The 25,853-nt window shown below is 37.9% G+C and overlaps 2 protein-coding genes across 4 annotated transcripts in view; one reads left to right on the top strand and one right to left on the bottom strand.

Moving 5' to 3' along the window:
* LOC139980524 (uncharacterized) overlaps positions 1-9,404 on the top strand; it is a 13,061-nt gene extending 3,657 nt beyond the window's left edge. For 2 of the 3 annotated variants that reach the window (XM_071992221.1, XM_071992220.1), the window contains exon 2: positions 5,521-9,404. In XM_071992221.1, coding sequence (XP_071848322.1) covers positions 5,542-7,011 — 1,470 coding nt within the window. In that variant the 5' untranslated portion in view covers positions 5,521-5,541 and the 3' untranslated portion in view covers positions 7,012-9,404. Of the gene's footprint in view, positions 1-5,502 lie in introns of all 3 variants that reach the window. The other variant, XM_071992222.1, reaches the window with a different exon arrangement.
* Positions 8,399-25,853, bottom strand: LOC139980523 (carotenoid phi-ring synthase-like). The gene is made up of 7 exons (XM_071992219.1): positions 25,283-25,853; positions 24,524-24,796; positions 23,736-23,888; positions 17,734-17,856; positions 15,294-15,442; positions 14,364-14,449; positions 8,399-12,949 (listed from the first exon to the last, which is right to left on the bottom strand). Exons 1-7 carry the CDS (start codon positions 25,314-25,316, stop codon positions 12,166-12,168), a joined length of 1,602 nt encoding a protein of 533 aa, XP_071848320.1. The 5' UTR covers positions 25,317-25,853; the 3' UTR covers positions 8,399-12,165.

The raw sequence follows: 25,853 nt of genomic DNA, 5'->3' as shown, positions 1-25,853 counted from the left end.
TGCGTGTTACAATACTGCTGTAGATGTAAAAGTAGGTTCGATAAAATGATATGACGGCAATATATATATGTATATTATATATATTAGATATATAGTTTATCTATTTGATATATATATATATACATATAGGCTATATATATATATATATATCAGGTCCATTCAGCTCTTCCATAGTTCTCGGGCTCTGTGTCTGTGTTAACAGTTTTCTGAAACATTTTCAATTGCATGTTCGCTCACATCTCGGCAGAATGCAATATCCATATAGACTTAAGCAGTGGCGTATATGAAGCCAAAAGGGTGGGCCCGTTGGTGGGGAGGGGGTTTTCACTCAGAAGGATTTTGTTTGTAAACTTTGGGACATTTGATAACATTTTAACTATTTCTCCAGAAATTGCTATCATTGTACCAAAAATTCGACTATTTTCTCGAAATTTTTGAGGTTTATTTACGACATTTCTATTTACTCCTCGACTTTTCATACCATGCATAAGTTCGTCTATTCAGTTATTTCAGCAACCAAATTTCGAATAGTTATTCAAACTTTTCACTTTTTATCCCAAAGTTTCGACTATTCAGTCTCACTATAACAACCATTCCATTAGGCCATAAACAGACTCCTTTCTCTCTCTCTCCCCCCCCCCCCCCTCCGCCCCGTTCCTATTATAAGAAACAAACATAAATATTAAGAGTATGCATAATACCTGACATTTGACATATGATATATATATATATATATATATATATACATATATATATATATATATATATATATATATACAGGGTTATAGCTAGGAGATTGTGAGTGCTGGTTAAATAAATTTGCGAAGCGAGCGTAGCGAGCGTAGCGAGCGAAGCTGTCGCATCTCACGGCCGGGGGTCCAGGGGCCCGCTTAAGGGCCCCTGGTGGTGTCCAGGGGCAACGCCCCGGTGGGGGGCGAGGGGACGAAGCCCCCCGAAGCCAGAGGGTTTTCCCCTCTTTGTAAAGGTGACGTTATTATCATGTTTTACGGCAAGGGAAAGATAAATTTGTTGTATTTCACAAGCATTTTACTATTTTTTCGTGCCGGCCAGTGGACTGTTTATTCACTTCCAATGCCGGCCGGCAGGCGTGAGTGGCGGTTACCACCGGCCGCCGCCGGCCGGCGTGGCTATAACCCTGTATATATATATATATATATATATATATATATATATATATATATATGTATATATATATATATATGTATATATATATATTTATATATATATATATGTATATATATATATATATGTATATATATATATATATATATATATATATATATATGTATATATATATATATATATATATATATATATATATATATATATATATATTTATATATATATATATATATATATATATATATATACATATATATATATATATATCGTCCCCGTTTTCGTGTAGCGGCGAATCTGCACTTTTGGCGAAATTGAGTTAAATATTGTTCTTACCTATTTCGAGGGTGAAGAATTGGTTAAGGCTTGTTACAAGTTCTAACTGTCTAGTTTTTTAGTAATTTCTGACTGATTTTTGACGAATGTCCACCGAAGGCCTACTCTCGTTTTTAACATACTGACGAATACTTAATCATTATAACCACTCAGTAACACAATTTGTCTAAGGTCCATGCGTTTTTGCATAACGACGAATATTACCCTTTGGATCAAGCCGAACATAACAACCAAGTCAACCAACTGCCATTTGAATACACCCAGGATTATGGGAAGGTAACATCTTTATTATTTCCACCTCATCTTTTAGTTGATTAATGCAGCATTTCATACACGATAGCATAACTCGTGAAAACAGAATGGCCAGTTGGTCAACAATAATATACCTGAATAGTAGCCTAGTGTTATGATTGCAGTACATTCGATGCTTGTATCTGTTGTGCGAGTAGCTATATACAGTAGACTTGAGTAACGCTATTTATCTCTACTGAATCGGTGTAACAGTGTCGGTACATTTAATAAGAGCTGTGTGTCAATGAGGAAACATACGGTGCAAGACACTGACGGACATTGATGACAATGTTTGTAACTTGTATAAAAATGATGAATATTTCACTCAAATTTTAATTGTGACCGCGAAGACTATACAATACCTAGACCAAGGTTAATTAATTTAAACCATTCTTAGTGTTAGCCTAACCATATATCTACGGATTAAAGGGAAGGATCCCAACCATCATAATGAACTTATATCACCGTCAAGATCCTTGTGATAAACTTATCCCTAAAATATCTAAGTCCATTATCTTGCACGGTACGGGAGTAAATTGGTTTTTACAAGTCGTGGCATGGAGCTACTTTTTTTGCCAATGTGTAATGTCATATTGCCACTTGGGATGGTGGGAGGGGGGGGGGGTGTAATTTAATTATTTTGGTTTCCTGTCTCCTTTCAATGTGAATGTAAAAAGTTCAATAAACAAATACCAGTACTATGACAATTTAAAACATGCAAACACCAGCTTCAAGTTAATATGTAAAGAAACGTTAAAGATGTAACATCTCCCTAAAAGAAGTACGGTTTCTCTGAGCTGTTGGCGGCTTTGCTCATCACGAGCATTGCTCTAGCTTAACTTATAGCTACCTTTATCTGGCTTAGTAATACCTACAGTTATTGGTTGAAGGTCACATACTTTTACATGAAACTTTGAAAGGTACTAGCATAGTTTATACTTAAGTAGTTACTTTGCTACAAAGGACGAGGGGGGGGGGGGGAGGGGGCGTTTAGACCGAATTATTAGAAAATCTGTATAGCAACCTTAAGATTTGACTGAACCTTGGATGTTTTCTTCCACAGGCTAAGAATTTCAGGATCACAGGGAAGTTTTACCGGACCTTTTGGAAAAATAAACCAATTCAGAATATGGACATACAAACCAAATGAACATCACCAAACTGATACACCCTCAGCCCTGGTTTCCATACATTGGGATTGTTAACCCATAAGGTTGCTCGATAAGAAAGGAGAAGGCACTTGCTGTTCCAGAACGGAAGTTGCAAGCCACTCGAAGAATCTATGTATTGCAGATATCAAACGTTTGATTAATCTATGATATTGTGTTTCATTAAGATTGTAAGGAATAAATTATAACAAATGGTCTTTTTCTTGACTTTTCAAGTGCTTTTAATACTGTCTTGCCAAATCTTTTACGATTTATCAAAGAAACATGGCTTATTCATTGGCTGGCACCAGTGGCGGCGGAACCGGGGGGCTTGGGGGGCTCAGCCCCCCCCCCCCCAATGAAAAAGTTGAGGGGGCAAATGCATGATAAGCCCCCCCAATATTTACCAAGGCTCCGAAACGTGCATCTGCCCATTTTTCAACGCATACTTGTCGATCTGCCCGATGCACACGTATACTTTATAGGTGTAATAATTTTAGTAATTGCTGGGGGACCCTGGTCCCTCAGCCCGTCCCCTGGCTATAGACCACATTGTCACCCCAACCGCGTCTTCACGCCCCGTGAAAAGTGGAAGCAGTGAGTGTGAGTACCGGTAAGCGTAACACAACTTCGTCTTATAGGCCAATGACTTGCCTCATTTCAGCCAGTTCTCCAACATCCCCTTACTTAGTGGCGGAGCGTCCATATATACAGTCAGGGGCGGATCCCCCTCCCCCCTCCTGACGGACTCAAATGGACTGCTGGCGCCCTTTTCAGCTTTTCACTACTTTTAACTTATTCGCGATTATTGACTATTTTATTGCGCTCTCATATACAGTACCTATTGACATTTGTCATATTCTGTTGGTGTAATTTTCCGACAAAATGGCGACGACACCTATTTATTCTCCGTTTATCTGCAAATTAGCAAGGCCCGGAAAGGGTCATTTCCTGCAATCTAGGGAGTAACTTTACACAAAAATTTTCTGTACGCTCCGCGCCAACCTGTGGTGGCGCTCCGCTTAGATAGTGTCGAAAGCGCCCCTACAGACTCCATTCTTGCCCCCCCCCCCCCGACCAATACCCCTAGCTCCGCCACTGCCCTTACTACGCTCAAAAACGTCTTTGCGAGTACACTACGAGTAATAGCTACTCTCTTAAAACACCATCGAATTTACAAATTACAATGTTTTACACACTTTTACGTGCAATCTGAGAAACTGCAGGCTTGAGACCCATATTTTAGTGCTACGTTTTCGCAGCATAAAACACTCGGGAAGTGCCGTTTCCGGCCATCTGGGGGTTTGAAAAAACCCAAAATTTTCTTGTACGCTCCGCGCCAACCGATGGTGGCGCTCCGCTTAGATAGTCTCCACACATTACCCCCCCCCCCCCCAATAATTTTTCCGCTCCGCCGCGCCTGGCTGGCACAATTTCTTCAAGGATGGTCCAGACAAGTTAGGTTGCATAAAGGGTTATCGGAAATATCGGAATTAAGGTTGGTGTGCCTTAGGGGTGAGGGGTCCATTATCTGCTATATTATGTACTATATAAACTTATGAAAATAGGTCAAGTTCACACATTTCTCTTACAAAAGATGCCGATGATACTGCTGTATCATGCACAATTCCTAAGAGCTCTGTTGAATTTGACCAATAAAATTATCAGTGTTCTGTAAATGACATAGTTCCAGCAAGTGACTGCAAGACTTAATTGTGTCACCCCCAAAATAAAGGAATTTGTTTTGAAAATAAAACCATAAAACATGAAGGTCTCATTCTATCAAGATCGCAACGTATTATTATTGAGGGAATGAAGGAGCTGAGGTGGCTAGAACCTCCAAAACTGAGTACTTGGAGTATACATCGACGACAGTTTGACCTTTTTGTTGCAAAGCATCAAGGTATTACATTAAAAAAAAGTACATTACAAAGTATAGTGTGGCTTACGTTGTGTCTTTCTTTAACCAAAATGCTAAGGAAAATGTTTTCAATACTATTATTCTAACCTGGCACATGTTATCTAAACAGTGCCTGTGTGTCACTCAAGAAAAACATACTAAAACACGTATGTTGATACCTGCGTTTAACCCATGCAAATTCCTTGTCTATTTTATACACTATAGTAAACCGTGGACGTTCTTCTTAAAATCAATAAGACCAATGTGCCACCCCTTCGATTATTTTCTTCTTGCGTAAGGTGATTCCACCTACCCCCCTCTTCTCCCCATGTGACAGTGAACATTCACGGTGTACCCTATGGCTACTACACAAACGTGACGAATACTAGTCTGTAACAGGACGAAACTTCAAATTTAGTTCTAGCATAGTACCGAATGTGTGACGAATGTCTAAATTTAACTGAAAATGACATGACATAACGACGAATATGTTTACACAAAAATTACTACTTTGTTAGAAATCTTTAGAGAACGTTTTCTCAAAACTCACATTTTGAACATTCGTCACTTCGCCAGAACGGGGACAATGTATGAGGCTTTTTATATTATATATATATATATATATATATATATATATATATATATATATATATATATATATATATATTATATATATTAGATATATAGTTTATCTATTTATTTCAGATTAATACCAACAGGGTCACCATGGAGGGAATGAAGAATTCTTTATCTTGCCCCATATGTTTCGAGCTCTTCGAACAAGCTAAGACTCTCCCTTGTCAACATGTCGTCTGCGAAGAATGCATTGCATTGTGGGCAGCAAAAAAAGGTCAACTTATTTGTCCGACATGTCGACAGGAGCAGGAGATACCTGCCGGTGGTGTATCAAACCTCCCAACGAATTTCATGGTCAACGGAATGGTGGAGTCCTTTAAGGAAGGATTAAAACTCGAAGACGATGGATCTCCCGATCTTAATGCAAGCTCTATCGAACTTTCCGGGAAGAGTCACGAGCACGTCTGTGACGTCACCATCACCTGTTCGATTCAGATTTGTGATTCAAAAGGGAAGCCCATCAGAGGAATCGATTCCAAACGGCTAAATGCGACCATTAGTTATTACGACAAGAAGAAATGGGATGTGGTTCCAGAAAAAGCTGATGAGAAATTTGAACTCAGTTTTATCCCGGACAGATGCGGCGTCTACGTGGTAGAAGCTTTCTTGGATGGGCAGGGGATTAATAAATCTCCTTTACAGGTAGTGGTACATCCAAAAGGCCGCATTCTTTCTGTGATAAGAGGTTGTATGAAACAACCGAAAGATGTTGTTAGTGATGGCGACTCCATATTTGTAACCGACTCATCGAATGGCAATTACCTTTATCTGGATTGGCTAGGATATGACAAAAGCCCCGTGAGTGGCAACATAAAAGTGGGCTGCGCTGGTAAAGATTTGAGTCCATGTGGCATCTTCCGTGCAGCAGGTAACACTGTTTACGTAACTGATACAAATAGTAACAGCGTACGATTATATGAGAATGATAGATATGTGTGTTCCTTTGGTGATGGGAATCTAGATCAACCTCTAGGCATATCAGTAGATAAGAAAAAGTTAATTTACGTAGCAAACAAATTAAGCAATGCTATTAGTGTGTTCGATGAATTTCAGAAGCCATTACGCACCATACGGGTGGAGGGTGGGGGTAAGAAACCTACCGAAGCACCATCCCTGGCTTGTATTGCTCTTAACAGTGCTGAAGATAAGCTTATCGTAGCAGATCAGGCAAATTGTTGTCTCAAAATCATCAATCTTGCCCAGTCAAAAGTGGAACAGTTCATAACAACCAAAGTTTCAAAGCATACAGCTAGACCGTTTGGTGTGGCGGTTGACTCTGATGACAATATTTATGCCTCGGTTTGTTATACCGAATCATTCAACAATTTCAAGGGTAGCGCTTCCAAAGTCAGTGGTTCCCGTGAAAAGACCAAGGGGGCAGTTTTAATGTATAATTCTTCAGGATTTTTCTTAGGAAGATTCGGTGAGTCAGAATTGATAAATCCTGGTGGTATTTTTGTCCTAGAGAATGCCAACCACATATCTATCCTTGTAGTTGAAACAGACGGCAATGGATACGGTTCCAGAGCTCCAGGTCTCCGAATATTCTGTGTAGCCTAATATAAGCCAGTCGTTGTACAATCAACATAGATACTGGGTTGCTACAATCTTTACTATACTCTTGAAAGCATGTTTACATGCATACATTAATTACGGCCTCATTATACAACATATATAAAGGCATATGTGCTGTAAAAAGATATTTTAAGATAGCACCAGAAACTAAATTTCCGTGAATTGTATCGCATTAGTTATTAAATGGACTCGACTGTCTCTGTAAAAGAGAGGTTGTCTTACAAGACATGCGGTATTGACTATAATAAAAAGAAAAGAAAAAAAATAATAGTTACAACAACTACAAAAAGATAACGGTAAAGACCTTTTACCATTAAGATGGAAAAAAAAAATCTCAAAACACCTTAAATAAACTGAAATAAGAAACAAACTAACAAGAAGGACGTTAACGAAGGCAAATGCAGAACAAAATAACAATAACAAAAGAAAGGAAAGGATGAAGAGTAGATCTCTTACTATATAAAATGGAAACAGGTCTAATTTGACCTCTGAATATTTGAAATAAAATAATGTAAAACGTCAAAATATCAAAATATCAAAGAAAGAAAGCAAGGAAGAAGAAATAAAAGAAATAAAACATTAAATTAAAAACAAAACGGTCAAGTAATCGTTCATTCTAAACTTAGGCCTATTTGGTATGTTTTATATACTTATTGTTATATTTTACATGCAGTGACTGACAATGGTCTCAATTTTGTCATTTTTCCATTAATTTGCTCTGTATGGGGTAGTCATAACTGATTTTTTCCCAATATTTCATATACCAGTTTTAACCACTACATATGGTTACTCAAATATTAAGTATGTGGGTTCACAATATTAAACGTTTCATCTAACTTTTCTAAAGCATATCTGCGGTATGATATAACCTTACAGGATAAGCATATTAATCATTGTATATAACGCGAATAGAGGTGATGAATTTTTTGTTAACTCATTTTCATTTTTAAATTTGTTTTACGCGTATTTGTTACTCGTTAAAAAGATGCACTAATTGTTTCAATCGTTTAATAATCTTTATACTTTCTGTTTATTTTATTATTAACGCATTGCTATCTATTTTCGAAACTTCACTATCCAAGTAGCTATAAGTCTGGTAAAGTTTTAACAAAACAAAAGATGTGCCAGATTTGTTTTGCTTTCCATTTCAAATGTAGAACTTTGTGTTTATATGCTCTGTATTAAAAGTAATGTCGTAGATCCAGTTTACTGCTTCCATAAGATGTCAAATAATTTCTTTTTTTAAATTTAAAACAATGAAGAAGAAAAAACAGTGAGGCTGCATGATATATACATAAACTATGCCGTACATGTTTAAGATATTTGAACAGTGCAGCGGAGCCTATAGTGCTCTGGGTGGTAGGTCTATCTCTTGTTTTTTTGTTGTTGCCATGACTGGAACTAACTGCATTGAGGTTTGGATGAAGTCATTGCACTAGGCTTCTGCTTCTATAACTATGCAGAAATAGCTGTCACAAATGGCCCGAACCGCTGTTTTGATTTACAATTACACGATGGCATGGTGAACACAGGTCAGTCGTGGCAATATACACCTCCACCAAAAACAATAGGGGTATTTCACTGAATGTGATGCATCCTCACACCATGTATATATGAGAAGTATCCACCATTCCCATCGTTAGATATCATGTAAAAGTGGTTTTCTGAGTTTCACTGCTGGTGACCCCAAATGAGATTTGACCTCACAAGCAACAGGCTTCTTGTACTGAATATGGCAAATCCATGTACCATGTATGAAAAGTATCCGTGATTTCTACCAAGAAAAATCATGGTTTAAAGGTTTTCAGGCCTCGAAACATATTTTAAAACTACTCGCTATTGGCGACCGTGACTAAAAATTTCTTTTACGCAATGGAAATCTTGAATATTGAAAGAGCATCTATCTTCAACTCGCAACTGGGTGGAGTGAAAAATCGTTGCAAAAACCTATCAGCAATAACAGCAAACTTGTTTCAAAACCCTTTAAATTGTTGTATATTTTGCGAATTATGACTGATGACATGTATGATATGCCCTAAGAAACCATTTAGGAGATGTTGGTATTGGTATTGTGACACGAAACATTTTTCCTTCACGTTTTTGTGTTAACGAACACGATTTTACCCTACTCAGATAGGGATGACGAATGTTCATTGTAAGTACTAGTAGTCTATACCACGGCGGCTAGTACTATACTCTTCTGTGTAGGAGTTGCCTGCGCATAACCAAGCCATGGTGATATTGATGTTTAATTTCTTTTTTAATTGGTTGAGAAATTCAGATTTGAGCCCAACATATTTACGAATGCCTTGAAAACCCATTACGTAGTTTGTAAGCTTAAGCCGTTACCTGTAATAAATTGTTAATTAGATTTTAAATTATGTTTCTCTGTATGTTTTATATGCTCCGTGAAGTTTATGAACAATCTCCGCACGTGAAAACTGCCCGTACAGCGATCCAGTTTACACAGTCAATTCGCGTTGAGATGATAGTCATTGATAAATAATCTAACTATAGGCAACAGTTAATTTTCGTAAATGGCGCCTGGTCATTTCCCAACGTAACTAAATCCAAACCTGAAGTTTTTATTTGGCACTGAATATCGACAGTTGCGAAATACGAAGGAAAGCTTCCACAACGGAAACAAAGATTAATACAGGTCTATGATTCACAACGGTATCGTTCATTCCGATTAACGTCTTATAGGTACAAAAATCACAAATATGTAATGCAACGACGTATGCGTTTGCGACACGGCTAATTGACGGAACTTGGGTCGGTTCGCCTGGTTCGCTAATAAAATCTACAGTTGCCCATAAGCTAGTTTCCAATTGCCAACAACCTCTCTTATTCCAATGAGGCGTAACGCATGTTGTCGAATAGGCTGGTCGGTGGGACACACAGTAGATTATAAAGCACGTTTTCACAATTTGGCCTCTGGTGACTCCAAATGTCCTTTGACCTCCACAAAAAAACAATAGGCTTCTTTTACTTATTGTGGTATTTCTTCAAACGAAATACTAGATTGATCCAAGCTTCCTGCCTTGAGATATCGTGTTGACAAGGTTTTCACAATTTGACCCATAGTGGCCCTAAATGACCTGTGGCCTCCACCAAACCCGGTATAATGTGGTAGAATTTTATGTGATGTGGTAGAAAATGTGCTGGTTCAGTCTGACTCGACTGCTTACTAAACCAAAATAGTAAACCTGACACCATTGATTGGGGTTGAAGCGGGGAGGGGGGGGGGGTCTGTATGTCGCTCTAGGAAAGTACTAAAACACTAACTGGGTGGGTAAGTTACTTGAGTTCGCCCATTGTCCACCGAGTAATGATTATGCCCACTCATGCAATTACATATCAAGCCACCATTAACATTTTGTGGTAAGTGAAGTTGACTAACAATTTCCAGGATTAAATGAAAATAATTAGTTGGAATACCCCCTTTTTTAAGTCTTCTTCATATAAGCTTTCCATAAAAATAGCATTCAAAGATGTTGAAATAAATCACGAATATTTGCAAAATCCAAAAATCCATATGTTAACAAAATAATAATAAATAATAATAAATAATATTTAAAACTCATAATAATAAAGCTGTCCGCCCAGTCAATCTTTCCTATTTACGCGTAAAGACACAAACCCAAACATAATTATTGGTGTTTGTGATAGAGAAAATTAGATATCCTGAATAAACATTCCCAAAGAGCTAAGAAAAGTCGTAAATTCCATTTTGGGAAATATCACACATTTAACATTTCTTCACAAATAACACCGACGACGGAAGACTTGAACAAGTCTAAAATATGAAATCATCGAACAACATGTGCTTCAAGTTTTTCATGTTTCTCTTTCTTTATCACACTGTATCTATTTTCTGCATTGGAGATGCTGAATCTAAAATATTCAAGCTCGTCACATGACATAATGATTGTTATGGTTTCAGTGCCAACAGTGCAAAATATGTTAAGAAAAGTACAGATGAAGTAAAAACGTTCAGATCCTAATGGCGCTGTAACATCACAGATTTACAAAATGACGACTCCCAGACACGACTTTCAAACTGGGGTAAGTTCTCATTAATGGAAAGATGTTTCGGAGCTGCTTGAGGAGTTGTTATGACACAAAGATCTCTGTCATATGTAAGCCGTAGCTGATAGTCCCCTTGTGTTCCCTTAAATGGGCGTGAAGACTCGTGCACAAAGAAACGTCTCATGCCGGTAATCTGACCTAGTTTCGAATGAGGTGTAACAGAAGTGTTGGACACCACCATCGATCCCAGAAAATACACACACAGCTTGCTACCGTCGGTAATTAGACACTAGTGTACAGTCAATACATACAGCTACGGTCAATACCCACAACACAGTGTACATAGCAGCGGTGGACATCTCAGGTCTAGATCAAAGATAACATGGTATCACGTTTAATTACTGTCTGCATTTTGTACCGACAAGTTTGGGGCGAGTCTTCAATGCCTTTAACTATGTATATATCGTCCCCCAAAATTCTTGATAATGTACATATCTTTAAGTTGGCATATAAACCCGGCGGCCTTTGCTTCTCAACAATTTATTTAACTAGGCCACAACAAACCACACACTTTGCCCTTTTCTCATTCTATTTTCCACCAGCCTTTCTGATGTTTTCAAAACAGTGACCAATGTAGTTGGAGCTGAATTCAAACGAGCTGTACAAAAACTTCTAAAGAAAACAAAAACGCCTAAAAACCAGTCGCACGCGCCTTCCGTTAATTGGGGAGCTATACCAGAACTTAAATGAGAGAACCGCTTGGAAAATTGCCTTTCAGTCCAAACTTGCTCAAACATTATCAGACTGAATGTTTTATGGACTTCTGTGGACTGTATTGACATTGATTTAATACCATGGACGACGCGCTGTACGGGAGTGATGGATCCGTACCAAATCCTCAATTTATCTCTGGCATTTTCTTTCTAATTCATGTTCTGCACGTTGATAATATTAGACGATATAATAAACCAGTATAGAAACCACTACGTTACACCGTGAGACAGCTTAATATCGTGTTTCACGATTATACGGTTTCGACATCTCCGACATGTTGCACTTTTCGACAACGTTACATTATATTGCATCTACAGCGTTAATGAGTAAAACTCATATAATGCCAGGACCATGTGACCCAGTGACAGTGAGTGAAACCTGCCTCACGTGATCTTTAAGGAGGATGTGATTGGCTGCTTCTCTACCTGTTGACACCGCCCTCTCCATGAGAGCAGACGGGTAATCTGTATGTAACCAATCACCGGCGAAGCTTAGATTCGGAATGCCGCATTCCTGTGGATACCCGGATGTTGGGCGATATTTCTCTATCCCGCTACTAAAAGATGCGAAATTTTGATAAGAATATACATGATAATAAAGGATCTTAAATTCTCGTTCTATTATTTCTGGATAAATTTCCTTTACAGCTGGAGCGATGACATCCCAAACTTTATCGTCAGATACGTTTCCATGTTGCCAAACATAGGCATGGAATTCAACAACTGATCCGCCAGTTTTCTCCGACCAGTCCATGTATTCTTTCTCCAGTAAATGATACTGAGCTATGAGATTAATCGGATGGTGTTGAGGTGTTTGCACAACGTTAAAATTTGGGCTGTTTGTCATCTTTTTGTCAAACCATACACGAATCACTTTGTATGGAGGCGCTATTGGGATTTTATCGACATTCGCCTTGAGATTGGTATAGATCTCGGCAATTTTCGGGCTCATTTCGTAGTTGCTTTTTATGGTAGACTCGAGAATCTTCTTAGTTGCTGGTAAATCGGTCGCTAGGATCACGTGATCATACTGATTGGTTTCGTCATCGATGACGTGTGTCAATCTGCCGTTATCAGGGTCAATTTTGAGATCGCCCACCGGTGTGTTGACTTGAAGCCTTTGTTGGGAAACGAAAAGGAAATCGTTGAATATTCATGTCAAACATGGGAGTATAGTGAAGTTGAATAGTGAACCAGTAGTAAAGTAATCATGGACGTTAATATGAATCTAAGAGACTGACTTCGGTTAGCTTTCGGCTTTGATAAGCCAATGATGGCTTCTTCGCGAGTTCCTGCTTGCAGGAGGATCTAAAATACATACATACAAACATATACATGTGATATACAGTACTACACTGAACACACGGAGGAAACCCGAGGAGGAAAGAGAAGTGGCAAATGCAAGATAGAAAAGGGATTCCATTTTAAACAAGCTGCATTTATTAAATTTAAGCCTCTGATTAGGATTGTGTGAGACAGAGAATATTATTCACTGACATGCATGGTGTCACTGAGATCAGGGGCGGATTTGGCCTGAGAGTATTGCAAATCTTGGAAATTGAAAAAGACAGCAACTATTCCACGTTAACTTGCCGGACGAGGTGTTCCAGGGACCTAGGTCGACATTAATAATAAATACCAAATATTAAAGTGCTGTTATCATGAAATAAAACATGCTCAAGAACATTGTACAAAAGAACTAATACATGGAATATAAAATTACCAAACTTAAGAAAACCTAAAAAGTAATAGCAATAAAAGTAAAATATGATATATAAGACAGGGTTAAAAACCACAATAAAGAACATAAAAACATAAATATACATAAAAATGGGCACAGTAATGTGACGTTTGAGATGGAGGGCGGGGGTGGCGGGAGAGGAAGGACAGACCGGTGTCAGCACCACGCCCATTGCTGTGACAAGTAGACATAGTCCATGCCCGGGGTGTCGGGAGCACTGTGATGACAATTTATCTGACTATACACACTGGGTAAGAAACGTATTCTTATTGGGACAGAACCGCGAACCTTCCTGTAATGTTCCAAAATTGATGAAAACAGGTTTAACAAACAAAGACACAACAAATGCTTGTTACTGGTTGCTATCAAATATATTGTGCTCTCTACTGCAGCTTTAAGATGTAAGTGACTGATTAAAACAAAAGGGGATATCTTTGTTCAATGGGTAGAGGTCAATGTTTCAGTGGTAGAAACATATATAACCTTTGACCCTGATGATGTAATAATTTGGAGATGAGAGGAACGTGGGACTGGTCCATTTGTTGATATAGGGGTGTTGGTTATACGGGATTGTAAAAATACGCATGTAGATTATAAGTCGATCGGCGGTTCACTTCCAACCACACACAAAATGAGCCAGCTATAATCCCTTGAATTATATTCCGCATTTGTATGCGGCTGTTTACCAAGATAGCGAAGGAATGGAAACAGTATCCCAGTGAATGAAGCTCGTGAAATTCTTATACATCTAAATATATTGTTCAATCGTGAATGGTTGAAATGCCACTTACTTGCCGCCAAGTTGAGTAATCCTGTCAGCCCAGGGGTTTATTAGTGCAGTTCCATAATCTACAATTGTAACTTCACGTCTGTCAGCCTTTAAAAAAAAAGCCAATTAGGAAAAAGAGAAGGAAAAATTGGGAAAGGGACCATCAAAGCACATTTGGAATTTTCTTTGCCATGCACCAACATTTTCAGTTTGATTAAATGATGACATTAAAAAACATGGATATCTCATAATCCATCAAACTCTATTATTATTTTCGACCCCCCCCCCGACCCCAAAAAATGTATTTGGAAACTTAACCCATTTAACGTTTGTAATGTCCAGGCACGGAGCTGAAGAGCCGACTAAACTTTGCTGAAGACGATGACGAAAATCCGTAATAACACACACTGACGAAAGTCCGTAGTAAAGTAATAACACAACTTGTATTTACAGAGATATTTAAACCGTTCGTCACAAAAAAAAAACACGAAAAACAAGGAAACAAACTAACTGTAGAATGATTCAGTCTGATCGCCATCGAAACACACTAAAAATACTCAAAATCATATAATCGTAGGTCGTAGATGGTGATATATACTGACTCGTAAAGACTGTGTTGGCTTGTAGGCTTTCAACACCCGAAAACATAAAAATAACTTTTCTATGGAAGGCCAAATAAGCAGCTCTGCAACTACAACGGTGAATGGATCAACTGCAGTGTTTGTGCATGGGGGCAACATTTACATATACCACTACATGCGGCCAGTAGCGTTCACCAATCTTAAATCCCCCGACTGATGTAGGTACTAGGGGGCATGAATCAGAGACAAATGATAGCTTGTACCAAGGAGAGTATGCATATATACCCTATAGTCTCTTTACAGTGAAATAAATCAAGTTTACTCAAGAAGTAATTTTTTCTTTAAATCCTCGACTGTTCAACAGACCTTACCTTATCATCTCCGGTGAAATAAAAATGAGAGAACATGAGCATCTCAGCAGCACTGAATACCTCAGGCTCATTAAATGTAGCTGACAACGCAGGCTTCAGGAGTACATCACTAAAAGCTTTATCTATCCCATAATAATCCTCAAATTCAGCTGTTTTGCATGGAAACGTAAGAAAAGAGAAAAATTAGAAATATATTGTGAAATTTTATTTGCCATATAGGCTATAACTGATATTAGCTATTATGTATATATTATATCTAAAATAAAGGTTGTTGAATGCAAATCTGTGTTACGGAGCTAGCAGAAAGTAGAGTTACGCACAAAATAATGTAATCCCGCAGACGAAAAATGAAGGAAGTACATTCAATCATTATCCTCATCTGTGATAGTTATATAACCATTTACAAACGAGACCATTTCCTATGGACATATCCATATAGGAAATGGTCTCATTTGTAAAGGATATATGCGAACGAAGTATGACCTTTTAGTCATGGAAATGCACTAACTGACCAATAGAATGTACTTTTATGCCATGGTTCAATGCACCTGTACTGACAGAATGAGCAGTATGGAATAGCATATTTGTTTCTATCAGCAAAAAAGGTATAAGGAACTGTTCATACTGTCATTATGAGTGCTTTGAAGCACATTACGAGAGTACAGTATAGAGTGGTAAATGGCTTGCCATGTAGTCGTACTGCAGTATTCATATATCATCACATCCTTTGTCTTATCATGATGATTTCCAAAGCAAAATAATTATATACCAAGAATGTTAAATGAACGATAGCAAGATAATGACATGCATTCATGAATAATTATAACATACTAAAGGGACGTATACATGAATAATGATAAGAATCAAACATTGATTGATCTATAGAAGTTTCCTGTTTATATAGTTGTTACTCAGAAATTCACGCGTTGAGCGATCATCAGACATCAGTTGTCTGATGATCGCTCAACGCGTGAAACTCTGAGTAACAACTAAACTAGTGTTCCACTAGTCTCAACATATATTTCGCTTTGTCCACCGGACATAGAGCACTCTGCGCCAAGATAGACGCAAACCAACCAACCAACTAAGATATATATATATATATATATATATATATATATATATATATATATATATATATATATATATATATATATATATATACCTATCCTGGCATTACAAGGAGCCAAGAGAACGTATGCTGTTAGATGGACGACAGAACGTAGTCGTTTATGCAAACAACTTGAATAGAGGTATGGGACGTAGCCAGGGGGGGGGGAGCAGGGGAGCGACTGCTCCCCCCTTTCAGTGTCGAAAAAAATGTTTCAAAACTGTCGTTTTTTTAGCATGGTATTTTGTCAGTGCTCTTTTGATCTTGAATACTGTCAGCTCCGTTAACTCGATTATAATTGTAGTAACATTCACGCCTACTGATTCAATTTCTTACTTAGTTTGGCAGATGCAATTAGCTAACTTTAGCCTATAGCCTATTACAAGCCTACAGTTGGCCACTGCGTAATGAAATACATATGGCCTACCTAACCGCACTCTATGGAATATCACGAACCGTATGCACAACAACGTCGACAACGTTCGTTCTCATCCTTTCTATGATTCGTCCTAAGTTGTTGCACGAACAGCATGTAATGAAGCTAAGCTAGCAATCGTACGTGATACGCACTTCCTATAAATATTTACTGCTAATACACTGCAATAACGATATTTGTTTTTAGGCCACTGCATATCTGGCTATATAACAAAATATGAAAGTTTATATTGTCCATCAGTTAAGTTCGTCAAATGTATTAAAGTCCAGACATTGGACAATAAACAAGAATCAGCCTACTGGAAAAATTGTAAAAGAGCAATATGTTTGTCTTTCTGATGTATTATGTAAAAGAACATGTAAAAGAATTCAAACAGGAAACAAAATCTGCTGATAATATATTAGAGGTTACTGTATATTTAGACTTCTTTCGTCATAAGACCATAAAGAATAATAGCAATGTCTGTTTCAGTAGCGGCGGAAGAGGTTGAATCTGGATGAGGTGGGATGGGGGAGGGGGGTCAGAAACTCTGGGTACAAGGGCAAACCACAAAGTTAACAAAAACGTTGAGACAAACTGTTTCACAATATTGGGGCAGAGGAGTTTTCCGACCATGTGGCCTCGGCTTCGCCGCCGATTGCTGTGGTGTAATTATTATTACTTTTTTGTATGATTATATTATTTTTTTGGTAAACGTACAACTTTTCACTCAAGACTTTGACCACATGTATTGGCGTACAGCAATTCACGTAAGCAATTGTAATTATCTAGTACTTAGAATCTACTTTTCGAATGGTTGTTTTCGTTTAATATTTAAATTGTTTACGTCATACAATGAGAAAATAAAAAAAAGGTGAAAATACAATAATAAACTAAAAAGGACACAAACGAACCAAATGTCATATTTTCGTAGCGTTCGTAGAAGGTATCGTGGTTGTAGAACATAGTACAGCTAGCGAACAGTGGATTCAGCATTAACTTGAGAAGTGAGATGTTTGGACTCTTAACGGCCAAATCTGAAGAGAACAAGAAGAAATGTTCGATTGTACAACCAAATATGTGTGACTTATAACATGGAATTAACCCACAGTTATAGTATACTCAAATCATGTTAATTATGCTTGTCTAATGTTATCACCTAGCAGGGTAACTATATGTGTTGGCTCACTATTTTCTACCATTCATGGGACGCGAGTTTACTCCGGGTGCAGTGACCGCTGATTAAGTAAAAGGCCAGGCCACAGAAACAGAATTTCAATGAACCTTGCAATTTTACAGCAACAGAAACAAGCTTTTAAACAAGAACTTACACTGAATAACGATCATTTTTAAAACGCATCAACAGAGTGTACACTGACAGCTTGCCAAAACTGCTTGAGTCAGACTTATTGTGAGTCGGCGTGTTCATTCTCCGAGTCGAATTCTAGCCAGGTTGACTGATGTATATTCAAACTCTCCCTTGTGGACTTGTACTCTGACTCTGGGCATTTTAGAATCTAGCACAGGCTATGTAGGCTACACAGTGGACATTTATAGCTGAACTATTGACTTGGGGTATACGTGAAATATGTCCTTTGAATGGCTTGGTCTGCCACAGAAACGTTACTTGAGAGTGAGAAAGAGTTAGAAAGGGGATGGGGCGGCATAAAGTAATATCAATGATAATGGTGGCAGCCATACGTCAGCAATTGGATAAAACACGTTTTGTCCAGCACACAGTCTTATGAATAGTTACGGACGTGCGGAATGGCCAACACATCTGTCCGCGCATGCGTCCAATCAATGTCTTGGGTAAACAAAGGCGATGTTATATTGTCTGATATTTTTCTACAAAGTACATCTTCATGATCGTGTGCTATTTTACAACACAAATATTGTATCAATGAGATACTGTTGGGCAGTCGTGATTTAATGCATAGGCCTAACTAGGGTTTAAAGTCTATATATATCGTACTGATACAGAGCTGAGGTATTTGTTTTTGTAATCGCATTTTCTACCCTGCATGGATAAGATATTGCTACTGAATACATACTGATTACATACACGTCTAAGTGAAATAGTGCTGTTCCAGACATTCCATGATAAAAATAACCGGTATGGATGTTTGTTCTAAACATCACAGCTGGGGTATTTCGTACAAGCTTATTTGCTCGATCGTATGGAAAGCCATTTTAACATTTAATCGGGAATTTTAGATATCTGAAATTGTTTCTTATTTAAGATATCTGAAATTGAATTCGAGATATCTAAAATACATTTCGAGATATCTGAAATTCTAATTCAGATATCTGAAATTGAATTCGAGATATCTGAAATTGAATTCGAGATATCTAAAATAGATTTCGAGATATCTGAAATTCTAATTCAGATATCTGAAATTCAATTCAAGATATCTGAAATTGAATTCGAGATATCCGAAATTGAATTCGAGATATCTGAAATTCTATTTCAGATATCTGAAATTGAATTCGAGATATCTGAAATTGAATTCGAGATATCTGAAATTGAATTCAAGATATCTGCAATTCTAATTCGAGATATCTGAAATTGAATTCGAGATATCTGAAATTGAATTCGAGATATCTGAAATGCATATGCATAAATTCCCGATTAAATGTTAAATGGCACGTATGGAAAGCCATTTTAACATTTAATCGGGAAATTTCAGAAATCTGTAATTGAATTTGAGATATCTGAAATTGAATTCGAGATATCTAAAATTCTATTTCAGATATCTGAAATTGAATTCGAGATATCTGAAAATGAATTCGAGATATCTGAAATTTTATTTCAGATATCTGAAATTGAATTCGAGATATCTGAAATTGAATTCGAGATATCCAAAATTCTATTTCAGATATCTGAAATTGAATTCGAGATATCTGAAATTGAATTCGAGATATCCGAAATTGAATTCGAGATATCTGAAATTCTATTTCAGATATCTGAAATTGAATTCGAGATATCTGAAATTGAATTCGAGATATCTGAAATTGAATTCAAGATATCTGCAATTCTAATTCGAGATATCTGAAATTGAATTCGAGATATCTGCAATTGAATTCGAGATATCTGAAATGCATATGCATAAATTCCCGATTAAATGTTAAATGGCACGTATGGAAAGCCATTTTAACATTTAATCGGGAAATTTCAGAAATCTGTAATTGAATTTGAGATATCTGAAATTGAATTCGAGATATCTAAAATTCTATTTCAGATATCTGAAATTGAATTCGAGATATCTGAAAATGAATTCGAGATATCTGAAATTTTATTTCAGATATCTGAAATTGAATTCGAGATATCTGAAATTGAATTCGAGATATCCAAAATTCTATTTCAGATATCTGAAATTGAATTCGAGATATCTGAAATTGAATTCGAGATATCTCGAATTCAATTTCAGATATCTGAAATTCCCTGGTATTTCGAGATATCTGAAATTGATTTTAAGATATCTGCAATTATTTTTAGATATCTTAAATAAATTGGAGATATCTGTAATTTAATTTGAGATATCTGAAATTATTTCGAGATATCTGAAATTCCTTATTAAATGTTAAAACGGCTTTCCATACGATCGAAGCAAACATTTAGAAAGGAGAAGTATGTTTGTTTACTAATGTGATGAAAGACGTTCTGGCAGGAAGTTATCTAGTATATTAATCGTGACGTCACAAATCAGATATTTGCCCAACAGGTACAGTGGGAACGACTGAGCTATCTTTTCATTCGTTTACGTATCTTTATCTCTCTCTCTCTATTTGTAGATCAGATAATAACCTTTAGCTGGCTCAGTTGAAACCTTTCAACTGGGCGATCGTGCCAAAATTGTCTTACTTTTTGCCACCGTGTTTCCCGTGTTTCCATTTCGTCAATTTTTTCATTCGATTTGGCTTAAATTTCGTAAGTGTTTTGTGAGAGTTAAGTTTTCATACATGCGCAAATAAATTAAAATTTGAGAATCATTTGAAGTCACGAGAGGTCATTTCATGGAAACGTAAAAAATGCTACTCCTATACAGCGTCTGTCCAAATTTGCTGAAATGTTGTGTATATCACGTTCGAATGGTGTCGAACCAAAGTTGTTTAGGAAAAATATTTTGTCGTCGAGTGAGTGCCCAAAACAGGGCCTTATGTAGAGTTTTCATTTGTGATGAAATGTAGACTACAGATCATCTAAAATGATCATGAAATTTGTTTTTCAAACAAATTTTTTTTTTTTTTTACGTTTTCGTTCTAATTATTGCATGATGAATGAAAAGTCACGAAGTGCATAAACTGTTGTTTCCTTATTTTTGCAATGGGGCATAGTTTATCCCTAGTAATAAGTACAACGATCTATTCAGTGCATAAAATAAGTTCGTGACAGTGTTTCCACTTTGAAGGAATTTTCCGGAATACGACAATCTCGGGGAAATGTTTCGGGGACTAACAAGGGGCGGTTGGTATACACCCTACAGCAAAGGCGTAGAAGCCCAATTCGATTGGGGAGGGGAGGGGGGGGGCTGTAACGACTTGCCCGAAAATTATAACCAATTTTTTTCGCGCGGACATGTTAATGTGCATATCGTATAGGCATGCATCGGTTATGACATCGCATGCCAATAACATACAATCATTTTCCGTGTTATTACCGTTCCATATTGGTTATAATTATTGGGGAAGTCGTTACAATAATAATGATCATAATAATATAAGTTTAACCATTGAAAAACACATTGCAAATTATTTTTCTTTCAGTATAGGTGCCCGAAAATTCCCAGCATATTGCCTGAATTTTCCAAAACAATTTTTCGTTGGGGGCTGCAGCCCCCAGCCCCCCCCCCCCTCCGCCGCCTCCTACGCCTATGCCCTACGGTAATTTGGGCTAACAACCCTTGAAATCATTCCATTCCGGGAAAATGTTACAAAAGTCTTTCATGTGAGCCTGACGTTTCGATCCTAGCAGGATCTTCTTCAGAGGCTGTTACAGTAGCTTTAGCCTCTGAAGGAGATCCTGCTAGGATCGAAACATCAGGCCCACTGACTTTTACACTATATATATCAATGAAAATATATACATTTATCTTTTACGTCTTCTTTTGTAAAACAAATGTTTACAACTTTCTAACTCTGTCTGCTAAGAAGGATAATAGGGCAAGAAAAAAGCAAATGGAAGGAAAGGAAATGATAAATGTTAATCCGCTGAAGTCTTATATTTTGTCCACAAACAAATGGATAAACTGCTCAGAAATATTGCCAATCGAAAGAAATTTCTCAAATGTATATAGAAGCTTTGCTGAGCTTCTGCGACGTTGTTGCCCTTGTTTTTCGTTTGTTTTGTTTTTATTGATATCTTTTAGCTATTAGTTTCATCGTTTTAGGCTGAGAAGGGCAAGGTCTGCTCCGCGTGAGCCAGTTACATCACTAATCTTCCGAATCAGTACTTATATGTTCTGGTAACAATAGTTGGTCTTATCTCGATGTTATGCAACAGTGGTTTACCCATATATATGAAGGTACCGCACCACAATTAGAGTAGTGTACATCCGCTCGAAAGGTTAACCATTGTCGAAGAAAAGCCTAGATAAAAGTACCTAACGTATAATGCAGCTTGTTTAAGTATATTATCAGTTACCATCATTGTTAGTTCTGCCTTTATATGAAAGAGCATAACTTAAAGTACAGATATTGTGAAAATAAGGAGGAACGAAGGTGATATAAACCATTTTAGAAAATCTTTGGTTAAATGTTGATATTACTCCGAGCGAGCAGATGGAAGGGTGGGGGGTTCAGTATGCTAAACTTGCTCCTCTCCTAGCTCAAAATCTAAACGGCCATGATATGGAAGCTTGCAAGTGCCATGATAGGCCAAGGTCTCAGCTATCATATGGTGGGTAGGATATACCAGTTGAAAACTTTTATCTATGCTTTGGCAGGTCTTGAAACTGACGAGGTAAGTCACTAAGAACTGTGGTGCGAGACCTGAAAGGCTGCAACAATTCCCTGTAACCATGGAGGTAAAAACAGATTTTACCTCCATGCTGTAACGCAGATGCAGTCTGGTTAGGCATACATAGTCGGAGAAATATATATGTTACACACTGGATAATCTCATGTTCCAAATGTTGGATCTAATCAATATATAAAATGTTGTCACCTCAAGCGTTTGGCTATAGTAGCTTTATATATAGCTTTGATACCGCAGTACTCAGGGTTTTTTTGAAGTTTATTTAATGTTTATAAAGCAAACACAGAAAATCACGGCCTGCCGTATAGGACATCCCGGGTAGTAGAGATTTAAAATCTAAATTGCTAACATAGTGAAGAACAAACTCAGAGAGGCTCTGGAATAAAATAATCGGACATACAGGAACAATCATGTCCATGGAGTGACGTAATTTTCCCTGTGGTCCAATCTGGCTCTCCACGCTCCTGCCAAAGGCAGTCGGCATTTGAATTTGGAGGTTCTTGTTCCATTAGAATCCGTAGTGTATGCAATTGGCTCTGCCAAGTTACTGTTTGCTTGTCGAGGAAGGTCCCTAGCCTCGGCGAACTCTTTTTTTTTCGCCAGTACATGTTGGTCAATGGGAGCTGCAGGTACTTTCTGTGTGTTTCTATAGTATATCTCAAGAACATATTTTACAGCAGAAGCGAATGCCGCGATAACCTAATGCAGGTTTGTTGTACAACTATACTAAGGTCTTGAACACGCCGGCCGCATGGCAAAGTACCTATCCAGTAGACAACGTTGACTTGAATGTACGTCCTAGAAAGAAAATTCGTGCATATCATTGGCTAATACAGCTCCCAATTGCCTTTTATGACAGTAGCCAACTACATCACTAATCATATACATATTACGTCAGATAATGAATGGCGGTACAGAGTATATAGACTATATACTTACACAATAGATTGAAAGGAAATGGTCCAACGCTATGAACCTCCTCCATTTCGTAGTCTCGGAACATAAAATAATTTTCCACCCATGGATAGAAATATTTATTAACACCGAGCCGATTCCGTAAATCTTTCATATTATGGTAGTTGTTGAACCAACCTACAGGAACAAAGAAAATAAGAGTTAAATGTAAGCGGTAAATGTTTCATATTATGAATATGAGGATGGAGGTTTTCATTATCCCATATTTTCGGGCCCCTCAATAGTTATACTGGACCCCTCATTGATTCTGTACGCAGCGGCTGTAGACCCCCCTCAGGAGCTGTAGACCCCCCCCCCACCCCCCCCCCTTTCGCCCATCTCGTCAGGATGGTCGTATTTAGCAACTCGCATCTTTACATCGATAAAAACACACGCACACATATTGTAACGTCACCGGGGTGTGTTGGTTTTCTTCTACCAGGATGTCACAGATGGTTTTGAAATCAAAGGACAACACTCGACAACATGAGTCAATACATTAAAACATAAATAAGCTTGGCTATCCTGCTAATGGTCAGACAGCCTAACGCAAATATAAACCTGTTGCCACCATGCAGTGCAAAGTACGTTCTTACAAGCATTACTGTTGAGAAAGCAATACATTGAAGACATTTCTTGCGTCGATTTCACTCCATCATTAAGAGAGGGACGTTTATGGTATAGCCTATTCATTATAGCTAAATCGAGAGGTAACACTTGATTACAATATCATAAGAGCTACGAAGTTCATTTGGAACTGAGAAAATATTTACCATGAAAACCATGTTCAATATGAAACGTCTGTCCCTGTACTTCCACTTCTTCTGTCATCAATCGCCCACCTAACACCTGGTTCTTCTCTTGGATTGTGACATCATACCCTCTCTCCACCAGTTCAAGTCCGGCCGAAAGACCAGCTAGTCCGCCACCCACGATCAAAACTTTCTTCGTGACTCCTTTCGGTAGCCGTTCGGGGTCATTCGGGTTACGAGGTTGAATTATCCTGGGCGGATCACCACCGTGGAATACATACGCTGCAATGGCAACTACATATTAAAGAGAGAGATATGCATCAACAGATATGATCGGCCCCTTAGCGATTGGCTTAACGCGCCCATCACCACCTAATTCCGAAATTGATTTTGACGTCCTCGCGGTCCTGAGATTAAAATGTTCAGCTCGGGAGTCGAATACACATCGGCCCACCCCCCCCCCCCCTCCTCTCACGAACATTTCCGAGGACAGCTTGTTTCTCCTAAACTATGCGAGACAATTATATTGTCGAATTCCCTCCCCCAATCCCTACCCTCGGCCCCTCAAGTTTCTCAGTCATATCAACTTGGACTAATTCTCATTCTACAAAAGAAAGGTTGTCACCAGTGTATATTTTTCACTTTGTTGACAAGATCTGAAGGTAAGAGTCCCCCCCCCCCAGAACCTCATATTAATTGCAGCCCTCTTGCAACAAAATATCCCCTCGATCCCCACCCCCTTCAAATTTAAAGTAAAAACACAAGGGAGATCAATATTACCGGCAAATGTTGTAAGAATCTTCCATGTCTCCATCTTCGTTACACAAAGTGGCTGGTAAACTTGTAGCTTAGGCTTCGATTTAACACTTTGATAATCGAAGTTAAGCGGGTTAATATATTCTACCGGCTTTGGGTCCAAAGTCGAAATAAAACTGCTTGGAAACAGGCGTATTTAAGATAACGTCTAGCAATCGTGTATCTTGTCCAAATGTGGTGATTTCCTCCTGGTACGGATGCGTAGAAAGAAATTTCACTTTGAAGACTTACACACAGTGCATAACGTAAACAAATTGAAAATTACCGCTTTGCACACTTAGAATACTTGTTGCATGTCAAGTGTGCAAAAGTACATGCAATTTGTACTGGGGCATTTTCTCTCAGCCCAGTATTATCTGTTCTATTTTACACGGTATGTGTTATCCTTGCTGTACGTAGTTGCACTGCCAATGAAGTAAAAAATGACAGCTATTACGATACAGCTGAATATGCCGTTATTACCAAATTGATTGATGCGTGTTGTTACACAGATGAGTAAATGGAATGTGCGAGACAGGTGGGCTAGCTATGCATG

This window comes from Apostichopus japonicus, chromosome 15 (genome assembly GCF_037975245.1).
Source record: "Apostichopus japonicus isolate 1M-3 chromosome 15, ASM3797524v1, whole genome shotgun sequence".
Classification (NCBI taxonomy): Eukaryota; Metazoa; Echinodermata; class Holothuroidea; order Aspidochirotida; family Stichopodidae; genus Apostichopus; species Apostichopus japonicus.
The sequence above is the reverse complement of the archived record's forward strand: the minus strand, read 5'-3'. Positions and strand labels throughout refer to the sequence as shown.

Coding starts and splice junctions, on each gene's coding strand:
- LOC139980523 (XM_071992219.1), bottom strand. CDS start 25,316: ATGGAGACATGGAAGATTCTTACAACATTTGCCG. Junction 23,889..24,523: donor TATTGAACATGGTTTTCATG/GTAAATATTTTC, acceptor TTGTTCCTGTAG/GTTGGTTCAACAACTACCAT. Junction 17,857..23,735: donor ATTTCCTTTCAATCTATTGT/GTAAGTATATAG, acceptor TGTTCTCTTCAG/ATTTGGCCGTTAAGAGTCCA.